This window comes from Eubalaena glacialis, chromosome 10, assembly GCF_028564815.1.
Source record: "Eubalaena glacialis isolate mEubGla1 chromosome 10, mEubGla1.1.hap2.+ XY, whole genome shotgun sequence".
NCBI classification, from domain to species: Eukaryota; Metazoa; Chordata; class Mammalia; order Artiodactyla; family Balaenidae; genus Eubalaena; species Eubalaena glacialis.
Window position 1 is genome coordinate 74,441,642 of NC_083725.1, and position 21,023 is coordinate 74,462,664.

The following is a 21,023-nucleotide window of genomic DNA, read 5'->3' on the forward strand; positions in this document are numbered from 1 at the left end:
GGTCCTAATTAATTCCACGTACCATCCAGTGTGAACCACAGTTGCTTTCCAAGAGCATTCCAAAATATTGCCTTTAAAAAGGCCATACTTCTCATTTCAACATTGTGTTTACCAGAGCATGGTAATTTACTGAAAAGAGCATTTAGAAAGATGTAATGGCGCAACCTGCCCTACTCTAAAAGTTACCAGACTGATTACTGGAGAAAACCCCAGGGCCTTTCTTAACTCCAGAATGGAGAAGGGCCGACAGTTCATAGGCACTGGGACTTCTGGTAGAGGAGACAGCATTGCGCTGCCCCTGAGCAATTTCCCAGAAAGGCACTGTCTAAGCACCGTTATTTTCGGTAGTGGCGACACCATCCTCGGGGGGTTGGGGCGCATTTTGTAAAGGTACAGGAGCATTTTTGGTCACAATTATGGAAGGGAAGCAACCAGATATGCTTGATGTCCTGCAATGGATGGGTTGATTCTAAACCAGGGGTCCGCGGTCTGTTAGGAACTGGGCCGCACAGCAGGAGGGGAGCAGTGGGCAAGTGAGCGAAGCTGCCTCTGCTGCTCCCCATCACTCACGTTACTGCCCGAACAACCCCCCCAGCCCCACCCCTTGCCTGGAAAAACTGTCTTCCGTGACACCGGTCCCTGGTGCCAAAAAGGCTGGGGACCGCTGCTCTAAACAGCAAAGGAAAACCTAGCTTACAACCTACCTTCATTTTACACACAATCAAAATCAAAAAGATGTGTTACTGGTTTTTTGTGTTTGTTTTTGTTTTTTTTCAGTTTTCATAATACTTCTCAGTTTTCCAGGATTCCAACTATTGTTTAAATCAGGGGAAGCTCAAAATGTGTTTTGGTTAGAATATTGCCAAAAATTGTTCATTTCAGAAAACTCTCTTACCAAGTGGTTAACACCCACTTAGTAGAATCTGAGTTGCTAATTCAACACACTTTTTCTGCATGTGTAGCTGTTGCATTCACAGTAATTCTGTGTACAGGAGTAAGCATCTGACTTAATTATATCTTCTAATACAGTTGTGCCCAAGCATTCACATATTTAAGTACATGTTATTTTATGACAAAATACTTTTCCTTTTATTTCTCCCCTTTTATATTATGGTTAAGACTATATTACAGTTAAGATGTGTTTAGGTAGGTTACATTATCTATGAATTTCATTTCAGGATAGTAAAAGGGGGAGTTAACAGTATTTGCTATAGAGAAAGAGTGTTGCATCTGCTAGGATTGAGAACCATCAGTTTAGGTGTCCAGAGATCACGTGAAAGCAGAACTTGGAAAGAAGCCCTAAATACTTTTTGTCAACCCCAAACCAGGCCCCCTGGACACACCCTCCTCTACCTTCCAGATGAGACTTCTGTGCCTCGCCCATAGCAGTCACTGTATGGGCCCTTGCAGCCCATTCCAAGCCACTGTGTGCCACTATCAGTTTTCTAGATTGGGATGAGAGCTGTGGCCATGGGAGGAGGCGGGAACCCCTAGGGTTAAAATGCAGTGTATTTTAAAGCTACATAAAAGTTACAGATTTTTAAAAATAATAACTTACACCTATATATCTTGTGATCTGATCACATGTCTGAGGATTCTGTGGAGCCACATTAAAAAAGAGAGGGAGGGCTTCCCTGGTGGCGCAGTGGTTGAGAATCTGCCTGCCAATGCAGGGGACACGGGTTTGAGCCCTGGTCTGGGAAGATCCCACATGCCGCGGAGCAACTGGGCCCGTGAGCCACAACTACTGAGCCTGCGCGTCTGGAGCCTGTGCTCCGCAACAAGAGAGGCCGCGACAGTGAGAGGCCCGCGCGCTGCGATGAAGAGTGGCCCCCGCTCGCCGCAACTAGAGAAAGCCCTCGCACAGAAACGAAGACCCAACACAGCCAAAAATAAATAAATAAATAAATTTATAAAAAAAAAAAAAGGGAGAGGAAAGGAGAAAGAAATAGCACCTTTTGTAAACTATTATTTTATTAAGGAATCCACTTCTATGACTCATGAAGCCCAGGCTGAGTTAACAGTGACAAGTTCTGGAGGTAACAACACCCTACTCTGGACTTTCCAGTTATAACCACTGTCTTCTCTCTCTACCTCAGCTGAAAACCCAGACTCATGAGGCCTCAATCCCTGCCCTCCTATTCCTGGAAGATGCCAAACCCAACTATGTAAGAGGCTTTCTCAGAGGAGAAGACGAATTTGTCTTCCCAGAAGACAAACCCTCTACTTTGCTTTATGAGGCAGACAGCAACCCCAAACCACGGACAGGTTGGGACCTGTGCAGGGCTCAGTGGAGATGGGGAAAAGAAGGAAAGGGGATTCAGGAAGGGATCATCTCCTGTTTAACAAGCAGGCTAGGGTAGAAGGACAGGAAAACTTCACTCTATGATTCAAATCCACCAGACTCAAAGCCAATACCAATGAAGAGACTTCCAGCTTAATGCCTCATCCTGGGAATTTTCAAGGTCTCAGCTCTGTGAAGGCCTTGGGTGAGTGGAAAGCCTAAGCCACCCATATTCCCCACCTTGCTTCTCTCCTTGCTTTTCCAAGGAATATAGCAGAATTTTCTATATGCACACCTCGACTTCCAATGGTAAAAAAACTTCACAGAGTGACATGGAAGAGCCATAGACAATGGGCCAGGGCTATAAGCAAGCCCTGGATTGGCTTTAGCTGGGCTTGACTCCACCAGTGTTAGGATACCCAATGATGTCTTAAGGGCTTCATACTGAAGAGGAAAATGTCAAGATTCACCTAATAGTGGAGCCAAGGGGCAATGAACATTCTTTCCATCACTGGAAACACAGAGAATCTGAACAGTTAGCTGTTGGAGAGGGAAGCTGAGCTAGAGCAATGATTAGGTATCTTCTAAGAGCAGTCATACAGCTCAGGCCAGCGAACTCAATTTCAGGGGAGGTCAGTGACCCACACTAAAGCTAAACTCTTAATTAAATCAAGTACTCAGTTCCCTGCATGAAGGTGTTTCATCCCTGATTGGCCTGCCTCAGCCCATCCCCCTGGAGAGAGAACTCTAGATAATAAAGCCAAGAAACACATGGGGCTCTGGGCCCAAACAACTATACACTGTTTATTGAGAACACCCGTAGATGATGGGAAGGAGGGATGCCCTGTACCGCATCATGGCCACCACTGAGTGGGAGCCGGGCCCAGAGAACACTAGCAGAGCTGGGGGGTGGGCTTCCCATGACTCACTGACCATCACAAAGGTGGGAGGAATAGGAGAAGGCCAGGCCCAAGAGCCTGGTACCATGCTGCAAATGGGGGTTGATTGGCCTTTGCCTTTCAAAAACAGAGGATTAGGGGAGGGGGACTACTACAAAAAAATAGAAACTCTAAGATTTAAAAAAAATAGTCCTGTACATAACAAGACAGCATCTGCTCTCCAGGGCCCGAGACTGGCAGCAGGGGCCTTAGGCAGGCAGGCCAGGAGCCTCCAGGGGAAGATCAGTGGTTCGGCTGAGACAGTCAGCTGCACATAATTGGCCAGTCACCAGCACCCAGCAAAACTTCATCCATGCTCGGGCAGGGCAGGAAAGCACCCGGCCTCTTGGGAATATACAAATATTTACCGGATTCTCTTTGCTTGTTACAAAAACAGATAAGAAAGCTTACAGCAGATTATTTACAAACAGTATCCTGGGATATTGTGAAGGCAGAGGTGGGCTGGCTTGGAGGGTGGGGTCTGTGGGGGCAGAGCAGCCATAGCAGCCCAGAGGGTCCAAGGCTGGGCCCCTCCCCAGGCTCCAGGCTCTGCAAGGCACTGGACTCTGTTACTGGGAAAGGGGCTTAATTCTTCTTGTGGAGGAACTTCATTTTGTTGCCTGTGGGCCAGAGGAGGGCAAGAGTGAGAACGTTTCAGTATCATCTCTTCCAACAGCCCTAACCCTCTCAGTGGGAGAGAAGGATTAGAAAGACTGGATTACAGCTAGATATGATCCAGGATGGTGAAAACACTCTAGAGCTCTAACCTAGAGCACTGGTATTAATCATGTATGGCTTTGGGCAAGCCATTTAACTTCTTCGGTCTCAATTTTCCTTTTAAAGTGAGACATGCTATGATTCTGTGATTTAGTTGGCTGAGCTCTTTGAAGGGCACTCTGGTGCTGCCACTTTTGTAGTAGACCCCTTATAGCCTCGAGGAAAGCTCACTGGTCCTAATGGCCCTTGTGCTCACTCAGGAAGGAGTGCACCCAGAAAGACCTGACCTAGGTGAGGCTCTGTGAGATCTCTTCCTGTTCTGTCTACAGCCCCGATATAAATACCCACTGGCATTGGTTTAGAGTAGTTTGGGGTACAGATTCCCCCAGTCCCTCCCTTCTTGCTGAATATGTCTCATTAGTGACAAAGCTACTTACCCAAACCGCGGAGAAACTTGTTCATTCCACTCTGCTCAGTGTCTGGCAGTTCCTCTAAATACTGCTCCACTCGCTGCTCAAAGAGGCCTGGGGAAGAGGAGAAACAGGAACAGGGAAGAGAACAGTCACAGGAGGGAGGGACGGGGAGGCCTCCTGGAGGGGGACCAAAGGGCACAGATCCCAAAAAGGGGGAAACCAAAGATCTGCAATTATAACTTATAAGAGCATCCTACCAGAATTCAGACTGGCTCATCAAAACTATTATTAATGACATCTCACTGTGTTCACTGCTGATGGCAAGAGCCCCCTGCCTCCCAGTGCACGTTCCTGAGCTGCATTATGGCGAGGATGCCACTCCTCATATCAGAGCTGCCCCCAAGTGGACACCTTCTCCAGCTCCTTTTAGACCACTCTACCATGTTGTTTCAAAAGGTCTGTTACACTAAATGGACAGTATTAGTGGGCAGAAGAAATAATAACCCTGAGGTTAGAAAGGTCTTGAGATGAAAAAGCCCTAGAGTGAGCAGAGCTGATGAAATAACAGAGATAAGATAACCTTTGTGCTCTGAGGGCAGACTGTTACCAACCTAAGACAGAGAGCTAGCTCAGTTCTCTTCAAGGGCTTTCTCAACCCTGGATTCTCAGGACTCCCTAAACTGCACAGTCTGGTCTTTTTCTCTGAGTAAGGAAGGACCTGTGAATGCGGGGATAGGTGGGTCCAGCCTGTGCCCAGCCTTGTGAATGCACGTACTGGGGCAAGAGGAGAAAGTCTTGGCAGTCTCTCTCAGAAGAAAAGGGATGTTAGGAGGCCTGCCCTGGCTAATAACTAACTCAAGAGCTTCCTGATGGGAGCTCACCAGTGCCTGGCTACTCAGCCCTGTGGGTAGCAGAAAAGTTGGAGGACGCCTGACATCCCCCCAGAACCCCCCACCCCAGGCTCTTCTGGCCTTACCCTTTGCCCGACACTTTCTTAGCTCCCTGTCTTGGATGAAGCCAGCAAACATCTGAGACTCCATAAAAACTTCAAGAAAACGGCGGATGCTTTTGGAGGCCACAGACTTGCGGAAGGCCTCTCGCTGAAAGGCCCTCTCCCCCTTCTCACTCTGGGTCAGGAAGAGGGAGTAGTGCCCAACAGTCTCCACAAAGAACCGGATAAACACCTCTGACACCAGCCCATTGAGGGTATTACATTCTGGAAGAGAAGAGAAAATCTTTGAGGTTCAGGTCAAGAGCCTGCATCCCCAGCCTCCAGCTGGTGGTGTCTCCCTCTCCTCGACGGAATTCCAGCCAGAACCACTTCTCTGTTCTTGAAACCTTAGCTCTTGTGCTCCCAGGCTTGTAACTAGCTCCTGAGCCAGGAGGTCGGAAACTGTGCTCTGAACACGGAAGCTGGGGAATACTTGCTGGATGAATGAGAATGGAGATTAGAGACCAGAGCGCCACTCCCCACACACCCTCACCCTCGGTGGTTTCCCTGGCTTCACAGGAAGAGGAAGTTCCCTCCATCTCCTGCAGCGGCTCAAGGCAGGGCCTGAGAGGGAGGAATAACTAGTGTCCTGTCAGCGAGAAGAGTCTTTGCGGTTGCCAACTGTCTTTAGGGTTTTTCTCCCCAAACTTCCTGAGGTAGAGAATTAGAGGCAAGAGGTAGCTCTGTAGCCTGGGCCACCCTAGAAGCAGCCCCGATGTTGTCTAAGTTTCTGAACTCCCTCTGATAAAATACTACACTACTTCTCTCCCCTCAGACCCAGTCAAGCCACAACTCCTAGAACCACACTAGTGGGGCTAGAGAATTCTAGGCTAAAGTGAGACCAAGGTCCTATACCTGAGCTTCACTAGCCAGAAGGGTCTGGTGCATAGAATCAGGGTCCAAGCCCCATGAGGCCCAGGCCCAGAGCAGAGGGAGTCTGGGACCAGAACTGATTCTGCCTGGGGCAAGCCTCACTCACCATCATCGGAGTCGCTGTCAGAGTCCTGGGAGATCAGTTCATTCTTCCTCTCTAGAGCCTGCTCCAGAGCCGCCTGTAACTTCCTAGGTAACAACGTGTCCTCGTCATCCATCTGCAGGAGAAGGAAACCGCACAGTGACACTGACTGAGCACTTAACTTTGTGCCAGCCCTGTTTGAAGAGCTTGAATATATCATCTCATTTCATTCTCCCAAGAACCCTGATACTATTATCAACCTCATTTTAAGATGAGAAGCTGAGGCTCAGAGAGAGGTTAAGAAACTTGTCCAAGGTCACAAAGATAAAAAGCAGTGGAGCGGGTGGCATTCACTGCCCAGGACCAACAGGGGCTCCTACCCCAGCACCACGATGAAGTCTCCCCAGTTCCTCCATCTTCGGCTCCAGGGGGGGAAGCACAGTTGGCTGGGGAAGGGGAGACTGTGGCCCAGCCTGTGTCTCAGGCGTGAGGCGAGGCTGTTGTGCCTGTCTCTGTATTCTGGTTCAGTGTCTGCATCGTGACGCTTCGTACCCAGGAGTCGTAGCTCTGTCAGTGGTGTGTAACAGACTACATTCCCAAAGGCTACGGCATTGGGTTGTGTTCCTTTATAGAGAGCCAGGAGGATTTCCACCACTAACAGAGGCTTTTTGAAGTTGACAATGATTGCAAACCTTTACATTCCGCTGCATTCTGTGTGTCATGTATAATCCTCCAGCAACATTTCAAGGCAGGTGTTATCACCATGCGTGTTTTAGAGATGAGAATTCTGGTTCAGAGAAGTTCAGAGGCCTGTTCAAGATCATGTGTCTCAAAGGGGGCAGAGGGCAGAGGTCAAGCCTTTGGATCCAGGCCATGTTCTTCACACACCCACACTGCCTTCCAGAAGCTGATGATGCCGACCAGAACAGCAGATCCTGCTGAGGTCAAGACTTCTCAGACCAGCTTCTTTCTACCCTTGTCTGTCCTGTGAATGTGGAACCCAGAGGGCTCAACAATCAGGCTATGAAGGTGGAGTCGTGTGTGTGACAGTGCTGGGTGCTCTGCATCAAACAAGCACCCACCCTGGGTCAGGCCATGCTCTGCAGCGTCCCACTCTTACCTGTCGGATGAATCGGTCAGACCCCAGATTCACCATCAGTGCCTGAGAAAGAGTCACGAGGGACAGTGATTCAGGATATGAATCCCTGCAGTGCCCTTCCCAGGCCTCCAGCCCTCCTGGATTCCCAGGGTCAGATAACAGGAATAACTCCAGCCAGGGAAAGACCTCCCAAGGAGAAAGGATAAGAGCTGGGTACACAAAGGAGAAGATCCCAGCAGCCTCCGCCCCCACCCCCATCCCTCCTGGGGGTTTCTGTTCCTTCTGTCCCTTCCTTCCTCCACACCAACCCCCCCCTCCCCACCGCTGGCTCCCCAGGTGGCCCACCTCCTCCACAGGCAGCTCCTTCAGTTTGGGGAGGGAGCTGGAGAGCAGACCAACCAGGAAGGGGGTGGGACAGCAGACGATGTCAATCATGGAGGCCGGGAGGACAGGAATGAAGGTGTGCTGCCAGGAGAAGGGGTAGAGCAAGGCCACCACCGCATGGGAGCAGCTGGATAGGGTACTGGCAGACAGACAGACAGACAAAGCACTGAGCCCAGGCCCAGCACTTTGGGGAAGGGGCGTTACAGCCTGCTGGGCCAGGCTCAGGACATCCTTTCATGTTAAAACTCCCAGTGCCTCAAAAATGCTAAGGAGCCTTGGGCCTGGGTCTGACCTTGCAGACTGGTAAAGCTCCCACATTCCCACTGCTCGGGACCTCAGGGACAATGGCGCTACCCTCTTTGGTGGCTCTACCTAGGAACAGTCATAAAGGTACATAGTAACACTTGAACACACATACACACCCCCAAGAGCCACCCAAATGCACAGGTGGGCCTGACCTAGTGTGGGAGTATCAGCTCAGGCCAGGGAGTACAAAGGTAACCTGAGCAAGGGTTGATCACAAATTCATAGTAAGAGCTGGAAGGTCCTACAGCTGGAAGGTCATCTTATCAGGTCCACATGTTACAGCTGGGGCCATTGATACCCAGGGTCAGTCTGGTCATAAGTGGCACACCTGGGACACAACCAGTTTTCCTGTCTCCCAGCCCAGTGTTACTTCTACTATTCTTCCTCTCTATCCGTTCCTCCTTCTCCTAATTGGAAAAAGTGGTCTGACTGAGGACCACTGACTGAGGTGAGGCTGGCACCATTCTTAGCCACTCCCATCTGTCCTCTCATGCTCCAAAAAAAAGCCAGAGGTCTCAGTGGGGTCATCCTTCTCTTGGCCTAGAGGGGAGCTCCAGGCCTCCAGCACCACAGGGCTGGTTGGCCAAGCAGAATGACCAATGGGAGACTGGAAGGAGAATCTCCCCGATGCTAACCAGAAGGCACAGAAGTGAGTGCTGAGGGATAGTATGGGTCACCAGTCAACACAGGAGACACACCTGGCTTTAACCATCCACCCGTCAGGAGAGGAGTCAAAGGCACTCCCCTAAGGGGCATATTACATATGAGGAGACAGAGGCCCAGAGTCAAGTTCATTCTCAAGCCTGCCTTTCCCACCCTGTCTCTCGGCATCTACTGGTCCCACATGTTAGCTATGAAAGCCCTGGGCTCCACTTGATCAGCTCCAGCAGGGACTCTCACCCTTTCATGACTAATGCCACCAGTCAGAGAACATAGTTCCAACCCATGACAGAAACAATCCCTCTTTTCCAGAAGGACCTCGGTGGACATTCGCAAGCGTTTTGGCAGCCAGTGCCTTGCTTGGCTGTCCTACCACCCCATGGACGACTAAAATACTGCTGGGCCTTGAGGCAGAGACACAGGTATCCTGGCCCTGAGAGCCCTTCCCCTAGGGACAGCAGCTCCCCACACCCCAAGGAGAGCCATCTGAAAAAGATCTGGAAAGGGGCTGTCCAGGGTCAAAGGAAACACAGCTCCACAATGACTTCCAGTGGGCCTGGGGCTCGGGAGGCAGAAGGCTGGTACAACCCTTAGGGCCGATCACTGCAGAGCCTGTGTATGCGTGCGTGGACGCGCGTGCACCTACACACACACACACCCTCCCACTTACACAGACATCAGAACTAGGCCAGAGGGACCAAGGACTTGTGGAAAACCTAAAATGTGAGCAACGGAACAAGAGGTGGCTGGACTTACTGAGCCTTGACCCCAGTCCAGGCCTGTGTGCCCTCACTGGGCTGCCTATTCTGCCCCTCTTCAGTCAGAGGCAGACCCCAAGCAGGGAAGACATCTTTTCTAAGACCCAAGATTGGCAGGACTTGAATGCTGAGCCAGGCCAGATCAGGGCCCTGGGGTATTTTCCTCCCCAAATGGTCCAGGAGTGTGTTCAGAGGCAGCTGAAGCCACAGGAAGCAATCACTGTATTCACAGCCCTGTTGGAGCCAGGCTGAGGGCCATGGGGGTGGCCAAGAGGAGGCTCTGTCCTGGGTAAGGGAGTGGAACCTTCAAGAAAAGAAACCTTGGGGTCCAGGCTCTGCTAGGGGCATCAAGGTCTGACCAGACCAGAGCCTCACAGCTGGGTAGCGGGGGCTTTGCTGGCAGACAGTGAACTCGGATGGCAGAAAGGCACAGATGGGGCCCCAGGGAGCTGCCATACCTGGCTAGTTCCAGTTGCCAGCTCGGTCCCTTCACAAGGCCTGATGGGCCCATGACATACATAGAACTGTGGTGTACAGAAGCACTGAGGCTGTGACGGGAAGTGGGAGGCAATCTTCTTTTCTAAACCTGGCTCTCTCTGGGAAAGCCAGAAGCTCTGGGTTTTCCTCCTCTTTACTTCTCCTGGGCTGAGGGTGGCCCTGAGTTCCTGCGCCAATGCCCTATGAGGGCATTTGGGAGTCCATTTCCCCATGACCCTCTCATGCACACAAAAGAAAGACCCCAGGGATCCTGGGCTTATTGGGGGACAAACCAGGAAGAGGATTCTTCTTTTCTGCCTCTCATATCAGCGCCTAGCGTATGTTATGGCACATAGCAGGTAGCTTAATAAACGTCTAAATGACTAAATTAATTCCACCACTCTAAAGAAACTACTGCCCCCCGTGATGGGTTCTTTGACGAAAAATTATACAATGTGTTGCCGAGATCTCATCCTCTCCCTGCCTGTCCCATCCCCTACATATACCCTTTGCTATGGTCTGAATGTTTGTGTCCCCTCAAATTCTTTGTTGAAATCCTAACCCCCAAATATGATGATATTAGGACATAGGGCCTTTCGGAGGTGCTTAGGTCATAAGAGTGGAGACCTCATGAATGGGATCAGTGTTCTTATAAAAAAAGAACCCCCCTTCCACCATGTGAGGACACAGTGAGACGCCGACAGCTATGAACTAGGAAGAGGGCCCTGACCAGAACGTGACCATGCTGACACCCTGATCTTGGACTTCCAGCCTCCAGAACTGTGAGAGATAAATTTCTGTTGTTTATAAGCCACCCAGTCCGTGGTATTTTGTTATAGCAGCCTGAATGGACTAAGACGCTCTTTTAAAGAGGAAAAAAACCCTTGGCTGCCTAGAAGAGCTCGGCCTCTTCCAGAACACCTCATGTCCAGTGACATTTCTGCCGCCCCCTCCCATGGCCACAACCATCTGGAACTCCTCTGCCTCTAAAATCATAAATGCCAACATTTCAGACTAAGACTTGAGATCTATTCAGCTCTTTTCTTATTCTTCTTAATCAAGCTCCCCTGCCTCAATGACACCTCCAGTCCCTGGGCTTCTTTCTCCCTTTCCTAGTTTGGCCAACCTTCCTACAACCACTCTCCTCCCCAGCACTCTCAAGACCCTCACCTGGTCCTTCTCTGCAAATCCCCACATGCCTGGCCCTGGGTCACTCCATTCAGTTGCCTTCTCCAGGTGACACCCTCACTGGCTCCCTCACTGGATGGCTCAGCACTCCTCATACTATCCCTAGTCAGTGCCCTTGCCCCTTCCTCACTGTGGCTCTTCCTAAAGTTCATCGCTCTCTTAAAATTCAGCATCCCACAGAGGTGGCCTTGCCTCCCCCTCCAGAGGAAGTGTGGCCCTCAGCTAGAAATCTTACTTTCTTACCTTTCTCCATGTAGATAGATTTGTACCTCTACAATCTTGGCCGTTGCAAAAGCAGCAGCGTCTGTCTTTTTCCCTCCAGCCAAGTCCTCCATTGGGTTCTCAACCCTGCCATCTTGTGTGCTCGCAAGCCCTGCTCCCACAGCATCCTCTCTGCCTGGGTTTGCTAACCTTTCCTCTCCATTTGATCTTTCTCTCACCACACACAGACGCACACATACACATACACACACACTCCATGCACTAATACGACAGTGGCTGGCATATACTAGGGCTCGTAAATCACATTGGATCAATAGTGGATGTGCCTTCCCCCCTTCTTCACCTCACCTGCTGGGCCCTACCTGAGCTTATCTGCTACAAAAATGACACGGCGCTCCAGCAGCAGTGAGGCGAAGATTCGGATAAGCTGGCGCACACTGAGGCAGGTAAAAAGGCACTCGAAGTCCACATGCTCCAGCCGGGAATCCATGGGCCGCCGCAGCTCTAACACCTGCAGGAGAGCAGGGGGGCAAGTGGGTCAAGGCAGATCAGGTGGGTGCCACTCCTGGGTCCTACACAAAGCGACCGGAAGCTGGCTCCCCTTCCCACCTGCTTTCCCAAGGCCTCTAATCCACCCCACTGTGTAGTAAGACCCAGTCTCCTCCACTCAGACCACAGCTCTGCTCCCACAGTACTCAGACGCCCAGCCTGTGGGCAACAGGGCTAACTGAACACGGGGGAGGCTCCGGAAGGAAGGAGCTGGGGAGCCATATGCCAGGCTCTCAGCAAAGGGGGGAGGAGAGCTGACTGCTCTTACAGATGAGGGCGGGAGGGAGCCACACAGCTTCATCCGCACTGCCCTCCCTGCCCTCCTGCCCGTCTCCCCAAGGAAAGGCCTTGGCTCCGCGCTGCCCAGCCCCACAGCTGATCGCTGCCCCTCCGCGCGGCTCTGCTCACCCACCTCTGGACAGACAGTGCTAGTGTCCTTGTTGCCATGCCCCCTTCCTTTCCTGCTAGGAAGAGTTTCCTTCCAGAGGCTCTGTCCTGGCCTCTATCTCAACTGGCTTGTCTAATCCCTGTGCCAGGGACAAGGGAAACACAGGGCAACGGCTGGCTATTCCACAACCTTGCCAGGAAGCAGGCCTCTCTTTATCAGGGCCAGACCTAGCAATCTTCCCTCCGGAGAGGTTGCAAGGCCACTCCTAAGGTCGGTGCTGTGGCGCAGAGACCACTTCCCTGGGGGCAGTCATGAGGGTGGAGGGTGGCAACTGACCCTAGCAATGAGAGCAGGAGGAACTGCTGACGCTCAGGCCAGGCCAAAGCAGCTCTCACCCGGGCCTGCCTAGTCTTCCCCTTGGTTCCTCAGCGTATGTGGGCAGCACAGATGTATAGGTCTCCTGAGAACCAGGAGGGAAAATGAACGCCCTCTTTTAGCCCTATGGTATCAGAGCTCTCCTCAAGGGGCTTTACCCTGCCTTATCTCATTTGTTCCTCAGAGTCTAAACAAGTGAAGTTCTACCTCCTAGCTCAGCAGTCATCCCTCTGGGCCCAAGGGAAGCAGCAAAATGGGCACAAGTTGCCCTAAGGATGTGTCTCTTTTATAGGGATCTGTTTACACTCTGTCTCTCCCACCAGATGGTGAAGCCCCAGAAGGCCCAGTGACTAGCAGGATGTGGGGTACACCCAAAGTGCTCAGTGAATGTGAGCTGAAGGGATCCCTTACCACAATCACGCCAGAGGCCTCTGCACCCCTCCTGCCCTTGCCCCACGCGGAAGAAGTCACAGTGAAGCTCCCCCAAGCCTCCCTCCTGAGAGCCTGCATGCAGCCAGCGCCCCACTCCTACTACCCCGAGGGTCCGGGCTCCTCCAGGAAGTGAGAGTTCACATAGGAAGCTCACAGGACCTGGGCCTCTCTTCATCCACCTGCCCTCAAGGAGATCATAGTCCAGTGAGGATGAATGAGCCTAAACAATCACAGCCCACCAGCTTGGTGTCAGGACAGGGGAAAGGTGTAATTAACATCTGCACAGGGCGTTGAGAGGGCTGAGAGGTCAGGGCAGCAGCTCAGAGCACAAGATGCTTAACTTGGTTGTCCAAGGAGAGAAGAAGGGAAGTGTCTACTAGGCAAAAGGAAGCAGGGTTCAGGGACAGTAAGCAAGTCAAGTCAGAGCGTTGAGACGAGGCTGGTGAGCGGGCTGGGCCCCATCCTGAAGGACTGACTCCCAGGCATGCTACTGGGCTCTCAGGGTAGGGTCGGTGGTCCTGCCCCCAGGTCATGCATGAAGCAGAAAGTCCCTCCAAAAGATCATGGGAGAAAAGATGCTACAAGAAAGGCCTTAAATGGCATTCGCCACTCCCAGCAAACCCAATGTTTCTTTAGTCAGACCCTCTCCACTCCCTGCAGCAACTAAGTTATTTCTTCTTCCCTCTCCTCAAACCCAACATCCACCTCTCACTCTCAGAGGATGACCTTCTTTTCCATTTTGAGAAAACTGAAGCCATCAGATGAGACTCCAGAATCTACAAGCCATGGCCCTTCCTTGCCATTACACAAGGAAGTACCCTTCTCTCCTAAAAAGCCAGTCTCTCCCTGGATCCCACCGCCCTGCCTTCTCACTGACAGTCTGACTGTCCCCTCCCTCTGCTGCTGCTTTAACCTCTTCCTCTGATGGGCCACTCCCACCAGCACCCAGACAACCACCTTCAGCTGACTCTCCCCTGGCTCCACATTACCGTTCAACCACTGCCCCTTCCCCATTTCTTCCCACAGCCAAGCCTCTTAAAAGCTGTCTCTACAGGCTATTCCCCCTTCTCACACCCATTCACTTCTCAACTCTCTCTACTCAAGCTTCTCGGCCCCCTGACCCCCCACGTTTCTGAAACTCAAGGCATCCCGCCACGCCTCATCCTGACCTCGCCTGATCACTCCTTCCTTTCTGAGAGGCCCCCTTCCTTGGCTTCCTGGCACTCCTCCTGTCTTAGTTTTCAGGGCTGCTGCTCCTCTGCTGCAGGCCCTCTAAATGCTGGAGGCCCTCGGGACTATCTTCTCTTCCCTGTCTACACTGTTTGCTACTAAACATCTTCTCTGGGGTGTCTCACAGGCATCGTAGACATAACGTGTACAAAATCAAACTCTTCCCCCTCACAAGCCTCCTCCTCCTTCAGGTGCTCCATCCGCTGACCTGCTGCTCAAGCCAGAAAACTGGGAATTCGCCTTCAAGTCTCCCTAACACTATTCCCTACTTCCAATCAAACACAATGTGCTATTGACCCTAATTCTAAAGCACATCTCAAATCCATCTATTCTCTCCATCTTTTCATCCACACCTTAATCCAAACTCCGATCATCTCTTGCCTGTACTACTGCAACCTATCCAAGCTGGTCTCCCTGTTTTCACTCCAGTCCATAATCTACATAGCAGCCAGAGGGAGCTTTGAAAATCATATCTTGGATCTTATAACCCTGCTTTAGAGACATTCCAAAACCCTGAACTTGGCCTACAGGTACATTGTGATTTGGCCCTGCTGTCTATCCACCCTGCTCACTCCCCTTTTCAACCATCCTGGCCTGTTTTTCTGTTCCTTGGCAAGCATCCACACTTTCCCAACTTTTGCCTTTGCATGCTGTCCCTCTACCTGGAATAATCCTCTCCCGCCCATACCCTTCTCTTTCAGTCCCCCTCCTCCCACTTCATCTGGTTGACTCTACTCACCTTGGGTCCCCAGTAAAATGTCACTTCCTCAGAGGAGGCCTTTCCTGGCCTCTAATCTAAAGCACATCCCCTGTTACACACTCTCACTCTGTGCTTTCACTTGGCACCTAACACTTTTAGGGGTTATCTGTTTCTATGTACAAGCATTTATTTAATGTCGGTCTCTCCCACTAGACTATGAACTCCACAAGGACCGAGCTGTGCCCCTCTTTAACTATATGACTCTGCCTCAAGGTCTGCAGGAACGCTGACTGTGAGAGAGCACATATTCTGTAAACATGTGATGAATGAATAAAAGGTGGCCTGCAGTTTAGTCCAAACAGGTCAGGGAAGGCCCCTAGAAGCTGCAGAGAGTTGAGCAACAATTACAGTTCTGTCATTCACTTGTTTTAGTCCCTGTTGGTGAGGTATACAAATGTGTTGAGCAAGGAAGGGGCCGTGCTCTGCACCCCCAGAGACTGAGCCTTGGCTCAGCAGGTCCCACTCCAGTCCCAGTCCATGGTCTGAGAGAAGAGGCAGCAGAAATCCCTACCTCATTGCCAGCCCCCGGCAGGAATGTCTTCACTTTGATGGTCTTCCCTGGGGCAGGGAAGGGTGATTCCATGAGACTTCTCATGAAGGGATAGACCAGAGCGGCGGAGATCCCACGCCGGCGCTCCACCTCATCTAGGACCTGTGCCCACCACCAGCAGCCCAAAGAGGAAGGGTGTCAGGGCGCCACCCTCCCCTACCTCCTGGGCAGAGAAGAGGGCAGCCTGGCATCTGACCAGCCCGGGCCGAAAGCTGGGAGATGGAGGACTATCTCGCCAGGAGCTTCACACCCTACCCTTCCCGTCTCCCTGGCCACTCGGTGTCGGCTCTGCTCCCTAGCTAGTCCTTGCCTCAGACTCCAAGATCTGAGTAGCTGGGCAAAGGAAATACCACTTGAGTTTGGGTTCCTGGGCACTTGGCTTCCCGCAGGGTCTCTGTCCCCAAGGACTCAGCTCCGCCCATGGGCCAGGGTGAGCTGTGACATTAGCAGACACTGCCGGTGCAGGAGCTGGTAGATGGGGAGGGAGTCAGAGAGCTCGCTTGCACTTGCCCTTGCATTCTCGCCTTCTCTCACCCTCTCACACACACAGGTGGTTTTCTCATCTAAGCCGCATGCAGATACTCCTATGGGAGCTGTCAGCTGGGGGAAGGGGGAGGGAAGTAAGCCAGAGCCCTCTTACCTTGGAAAACAAGCCGAAGCAGCCAAGGCGGCTGATGACACAGTATACCTCTGGCAACCGAGGCCCTTTCCCACTTGGCTGGGCCAGGACAAGGAGGAGAGAGACACAGACACAGAGAATGCATGATTACTATATCTGACTCCTTTTCCTTGGGAACTGAGGAGTAAGCACCTCTCTTCTAGTGAAGACTCCGGGCCTCTTCTAAACCTCTACTCAACCAGGCCCCCAAGGAAAAGGCTGCCACTCTTTGGGGGCAGGCTTCAGCCTCTGCTGGGCCTTCCAGCCCAAGGTGCCAGACTCCTGCCAAGCTCTACACAGGCTCCGCCCTTCCCCCCCAGGAGGACACTGATGGGGGCTGGCAAAGGACGAAGCGGTTTGGCAGAGGCTATAGGGTGACGTGTGGATTTATATCCCTAAATCCCCAGGCCCCCAGTGGTAAGGGAGGGACTTGTGTACATCCTTAGGAGCAAGCCAGGCGGTCTTCTGCCTCCCAGAGGGGACATTCTGCAAAACATTCCTTTTCTCAGTTGCTCTTTTCTCCCTTCCTTGATCCATCCCCATTCTAGGAAAGCAAACTGACACCAGAGAAGAGAAGCAAACTACTATTTATTGAATATTTACCATATCTGAGTCCTGGGCTTGGAACTTTTCAAGAACTTGTTAGATAGGCATTATTATCCCCCTTTTATTGATGAGGAAACTGAGTTCAAGATTATTAAGCCATTGTCCAAGGTCATGTATTTAGAAGTCATGGAACCAGGAGTCTGTTTCTGCCTCTGATTTGCTGTATTACCTCTAAAGTATGCTGCCTTCTGACAGAAAGGAAGGGAAAGAAACACAAAGAGACTGGACAGAGGCATGTACAGAGTAGAGGAGAACAAAGTAAAAGGGGGATTTAAAAGGTAGGCAGCTGAAGGAGATGTGCACTGAGAGCTCCCCAGGCCTGGAGCCCCCAAATGCAGGCTGGAGTGAGTCCACAGGAGTTGACTTCTCCAGCCAGGGGCTGGCAGGGCTCTGTGGCTGCCTCTGGCTCAGAGGCCTGGAGTGCCCAGCAAGGCCGAGCGGGGAGGGAGCAGAGCAGCAGGTGCTGGCCCCTCATGCAGGCTGCTAAGCAAATGCAGATGGGCTATTTCAGTCTCCAAACCTGCTGGCCACACGTCACAGATCTAAAGAGAAGGCAGAATCTGTTTTTGTCCATATTAGGCCTGAAACTCACTCCTCTCTTCTTCCCTCTCCCCCGCCTCCCCTAAAGCCCCAAGTGATTAAAACAAGTATGTGGGATTTGGGTTAGAATCATTGTGTCCAATCTGTAGGAATGCCGAGCCAGTGCCAGCCCCCTTGGCAGGAACCCAGCCCAGGCCCTCTCTGAGCAGCCAGGACAAACATGCTCTTCCCTGGGGGCAGCAGGCCCGCAGCAAAGGAGAAGCTCTGCTCCATCTCTGCTCCTGCAAAGGCAGCCTTTGGCACGCTACCCCCCCAGGCCCAGGTGAACCTGCCCGGCTCCCCACCTGGCATCTGTACTGCTCTACCTTCCCTTAGCCCCACTCACCAGGCATTCTATCTCCAAGTACTCCTTCTCCCCAGACTACCCTTTGGGGTGATCCAGGACTACCAGATTTGGTGTTAAAGGACTTGGAGTCAACCTGGCTCTGGCCCTGATTGGCTGTATGACCCTGGGCAAGTCATTCCACCTCTGAGTCTCGGTTTCTTAATCTAAAGAACATATATAATAATACTGGGTTGGCCAAAAAGTTGGTTTGGGTTTTTCCATACGATGCTATGGAAAAACCCGAACCAACTTTTTGGCCAACCCAATACCTCATGGGCTATTATGAGTAATAAAGAAAATGACATGCTTAAAGCATCTAGCCTGGAACATAAACAGATCCCAAATCACAGTTCATTCTCTTTGCCCTGCCTTCTACATTGAAAGTCCTACCTCCTCTACTGGACTATCTAAAGTTCCTTAAAGATAGGAGCCATGTCTAACTCATCTTTATGTGCCTTTAGCATATGCTGCCTAACCCTCAGCAGGTGTATGCTACATGTTTCTGAAAGAATGAATGAACAGCCCAGAATCCTTCACCTAGAGTCCCTGCTATACATCACCTTTGCCAAAGATCCCCCTCATCTGCCCCTTCTCCCACTAAGGCCTGGGAACCCTGAAACTCTGTCAACAACCCAAGCCAACAATACCCCTGGTGAGCCCCAGGGCAGTGTGTGACAGGACTCTCTTTATCTTTACCTCAATCTATTTCCCAGGACTAATGAGAAGAGGGATGGTGTAGTGCTTCTCTCTCTACAACATGGCTTATATTTTCAAAACCCTCCCTTTCCGTTGAGTTCAAGGCATCTCTCCCAGAATCCCATAGAAGGTACTGCTCTGTCCCTGCTCAGCCTCCAGCCCTACCAGACCATGGACAGGATGCACATCAGGTTGGCCAGGTATGGGGGCGAGGAAGGTTTGTCCTCCACCCCAATCTGATGCACACACACATACTGCTGGGTTGATGTGATCCTGCAATCAGGATCAGCAATCTGAGCCTGTAAGCCCGAAGTAAATGAACAAAAAGAAAAAGTATAGAAGAGCTAAAAACATATGACAGCCCAGTAGAAAGTGATCCAATCTCTTCCCTTATTGTAGATTATCTTAGATCCTGGGGCCCAATCAGAGGGGCCACTTTAAGTCCTGCCATCCCAGGGAGTGCTTCGTGTGTGTGTGTGTGTGTGTGTGTGTGTGTGTGTGTGTGTGTGTGTCCTGCAGAACACAGAACAACTTGAGTTTCTACAAGCTCAAGTTAAAGAAGAGCATACACACATACAAACACTGTGGCCCAGTCCCTGAGGACCGAATGGCCCTACTTACTAGTAAGCGCCTGCAGTAGCCAAAGCGTCTGCTGCCATCTTCCCCAGTCAGCATGAAAGAGAACGTCTCACTGGAACAGGGAGAAGTCTGGCATCAGGGAAATATCAGAGGACCCAGGAAACAGCCCCCAAGAAGAGGGACCGCCCAGGGAGGGGGTGAAGGACCAGACTGCGGTAGGAGAGGAGGCTGGGACTAGGGTGGGCCAGAGTCAGCTGCCCACTGTTATGGGGGTAAAGGAGGCTATGCCAGGCCGGGCCTCACCTGCTGTACTCTGACACAGGAAGCCAGTCTTTGGCATCAGGGAAGCAAAACTGGGGAATGGCCTTGAGCCTCTCCTCTGCCTCCCGCATCTGCTTGGTGGGTCGGTCCAGCTGCAAGGAAGAGGAATATGGGGAGAGACAGATAAGAGAAGACGTGGAACTTGGGGCCGGTGGGGGGTAGCTGACAAATATCTCCTCCCCCGAGAGTCCTAGGTGGCGTTTGCCCAACTGGCATGCTTCTCAGCAACCGTACCCTGACCCCACGCTCATTTCTCACAGAGAGGTCCGGGTGTGGGCTGAGTCATCATTTATTCATTCAATATATGCCAAACTAGCACTTTCTATGTGGCACCTGGCATGTGCTGGGCTACCAATAGCAAACCAAGTGGACAAGGTCCCTGTCCCTGTGCATTCTGGTCAGCAGAGTGAGATAATCAACAACAAAATTTCAGAGGGTGTCACAAAGGAAATAAACAGGGCGATATGACAGAGATAAGTGGGTGGGTGGGGCTACTTTAGAGTATCTAGAAAGATCTCCTATTTGAGCGGAGAATGAAGAATGAGAAAGAGCCAGCAGCCAAGTGAAGAGCTGGGGAAAGAAGGTTCCCGGCAGAGGCAAAGGCAGAGAGAAAGGGCCCGAGTGTTACAGGAAGAGAAAGGAGGCCGGGCGGGCGGGCTGGGGGCAAGCAGGCTGGGGCGAGCAGGGAAGGAGTGGCAGGAGCTCGGGTAGGTGGGGGAAATGGGGAGTGAGTGCTAATGGGTACAGGGTTTCTTTTGGGGGTGATGAAAATGTTCTAAAATTGATCACATAACTGTGACTATACTAAAAGTTATTGAATCGTACGCTTCAAACAGGTGAATTATATAGTATGTGAATTGTATCTCAATGAAGCAGTTAAACAAGAGAAAAGAAAAGTAATAAGGTAGGAGAAGTAGCTGGGGGCCCTTCCTCAGGACCCTTGAAGTCCTGTAAACAACGTGGATCTCATTCTAGGCACGCTGGGGGGTGTTCTCTCCGCCCTCATCCTCCGAATACTCACTGGCCCAAACCCACCCCCTCTCCTCCCTCCTGGCTACAGGCAGCCACGCTCAGGGCTAGCGCAGTGAGGTGAGTTGCTAAGGCAGGAACAGGATCTCTCTTCTTCCCCAGATGGGCCAGGCAGAAAGGAGGAGGCAGAGGAGGGGGCAGGGAAGGAGGGAGGGGGCCTCACCTTGGGAAACTGGTAGGAGACCTCAGGGAGGTAAGTGTTTCGGGATGGCTTCCTCTTGAGGGACACCACCACGAAGTACTCAAACAGCTCCCGCTCCTGCCACTCGAGCAGCTCCAGCTCCAGGGTCCGGTAGCTGGGTGCGCGCTTCAGCATGGACTGGATGTGGACCAGGCGCTGCGTGTGGGCTGGGGGCAGGTCACACGTCAGGGACAAGGCCCCCACGTTAGCCCCCTCCACCCCATGCTCAGGGCTCCATCCTCATGGGTCACCTCTAAGTGCAGGAGCCTAGTCTGACGGCCTGGCCCAACGAGGTCCGGGGGAGAAGTGGCAGGAGCAAGGTGTGAAGCCTGTCTGCCCTGACACAGTCAGG

At 51.8% G+C, this 21,023-nt stretch overlaps 1 protein-coding gene across 5 annotated transcripts in view; it reads right to left on the reverse strand.

Moving 5' to 3' along the window:
• Positions 1 to 3,062: 3,062 nt before the first annotated feature.
• Positions 3,063 to 21,023, reverse strand: part of DENND2B (DENN domain containing 2B) — a 171,320-nt gene continuing 153,359 nt past the window's right edge. For all 5 annotated transcript variants that reach the window (XM_061201421.1, XM_061201422.1, XM_061201423.1 and 2 more), the window contains 12 exons: positions 20,654 to 20,838; positions 19,444 to 19,553; positions 19,183 to 19,252; positions 16,317 to 16,394; positions 15,638 to 15,778; positions 11,755 to 11,903; positions 7,743 to 7,920; positions 7,419 to 7,460; positions 6,323 to 6,434; positions 5,329 to 5,568; positions 4,377 to 4,463; positions 3,063 to 3,842 (listed from right to left, as the gene is read on the reverse strand). In XM_061201421.1, the coding sequence (XP_061057404.1) occupies positions 3,808 to 3,842; positions 4,377 to 4,463; positions 5,329 to 5,568; positions 6,323 to 6,434; positions 7,419 to 7,460; positions 7,743 to 7,920; positions 11,755 to 11,903; positions 15,638 to 15,778; positions 16,317 to 16,394; positions 19,183 to 19,252; positions 19,444 to 19,553; positions 20,654 to 20,838 (1,427 nt within the window). In that variant the 3' untranslated portion in view covers positions 3,063 to 3,807. The remainder of the gene's footprint in view (positions 3,843 to 4,376; positions 4,464 to 5,328; positions 5,569 to 6,322; positions 6,435 to 7,418; positions 7,461 to 7,742; positions 7,921 to 11,754; positions 11,904 to 15,637; positions 15,779 to 16,316; positions 16,395 to 19,182; positions 19,253 to 19,443; positions 19,554 to 20,653; positions 20,839 to 21,023) is intronic.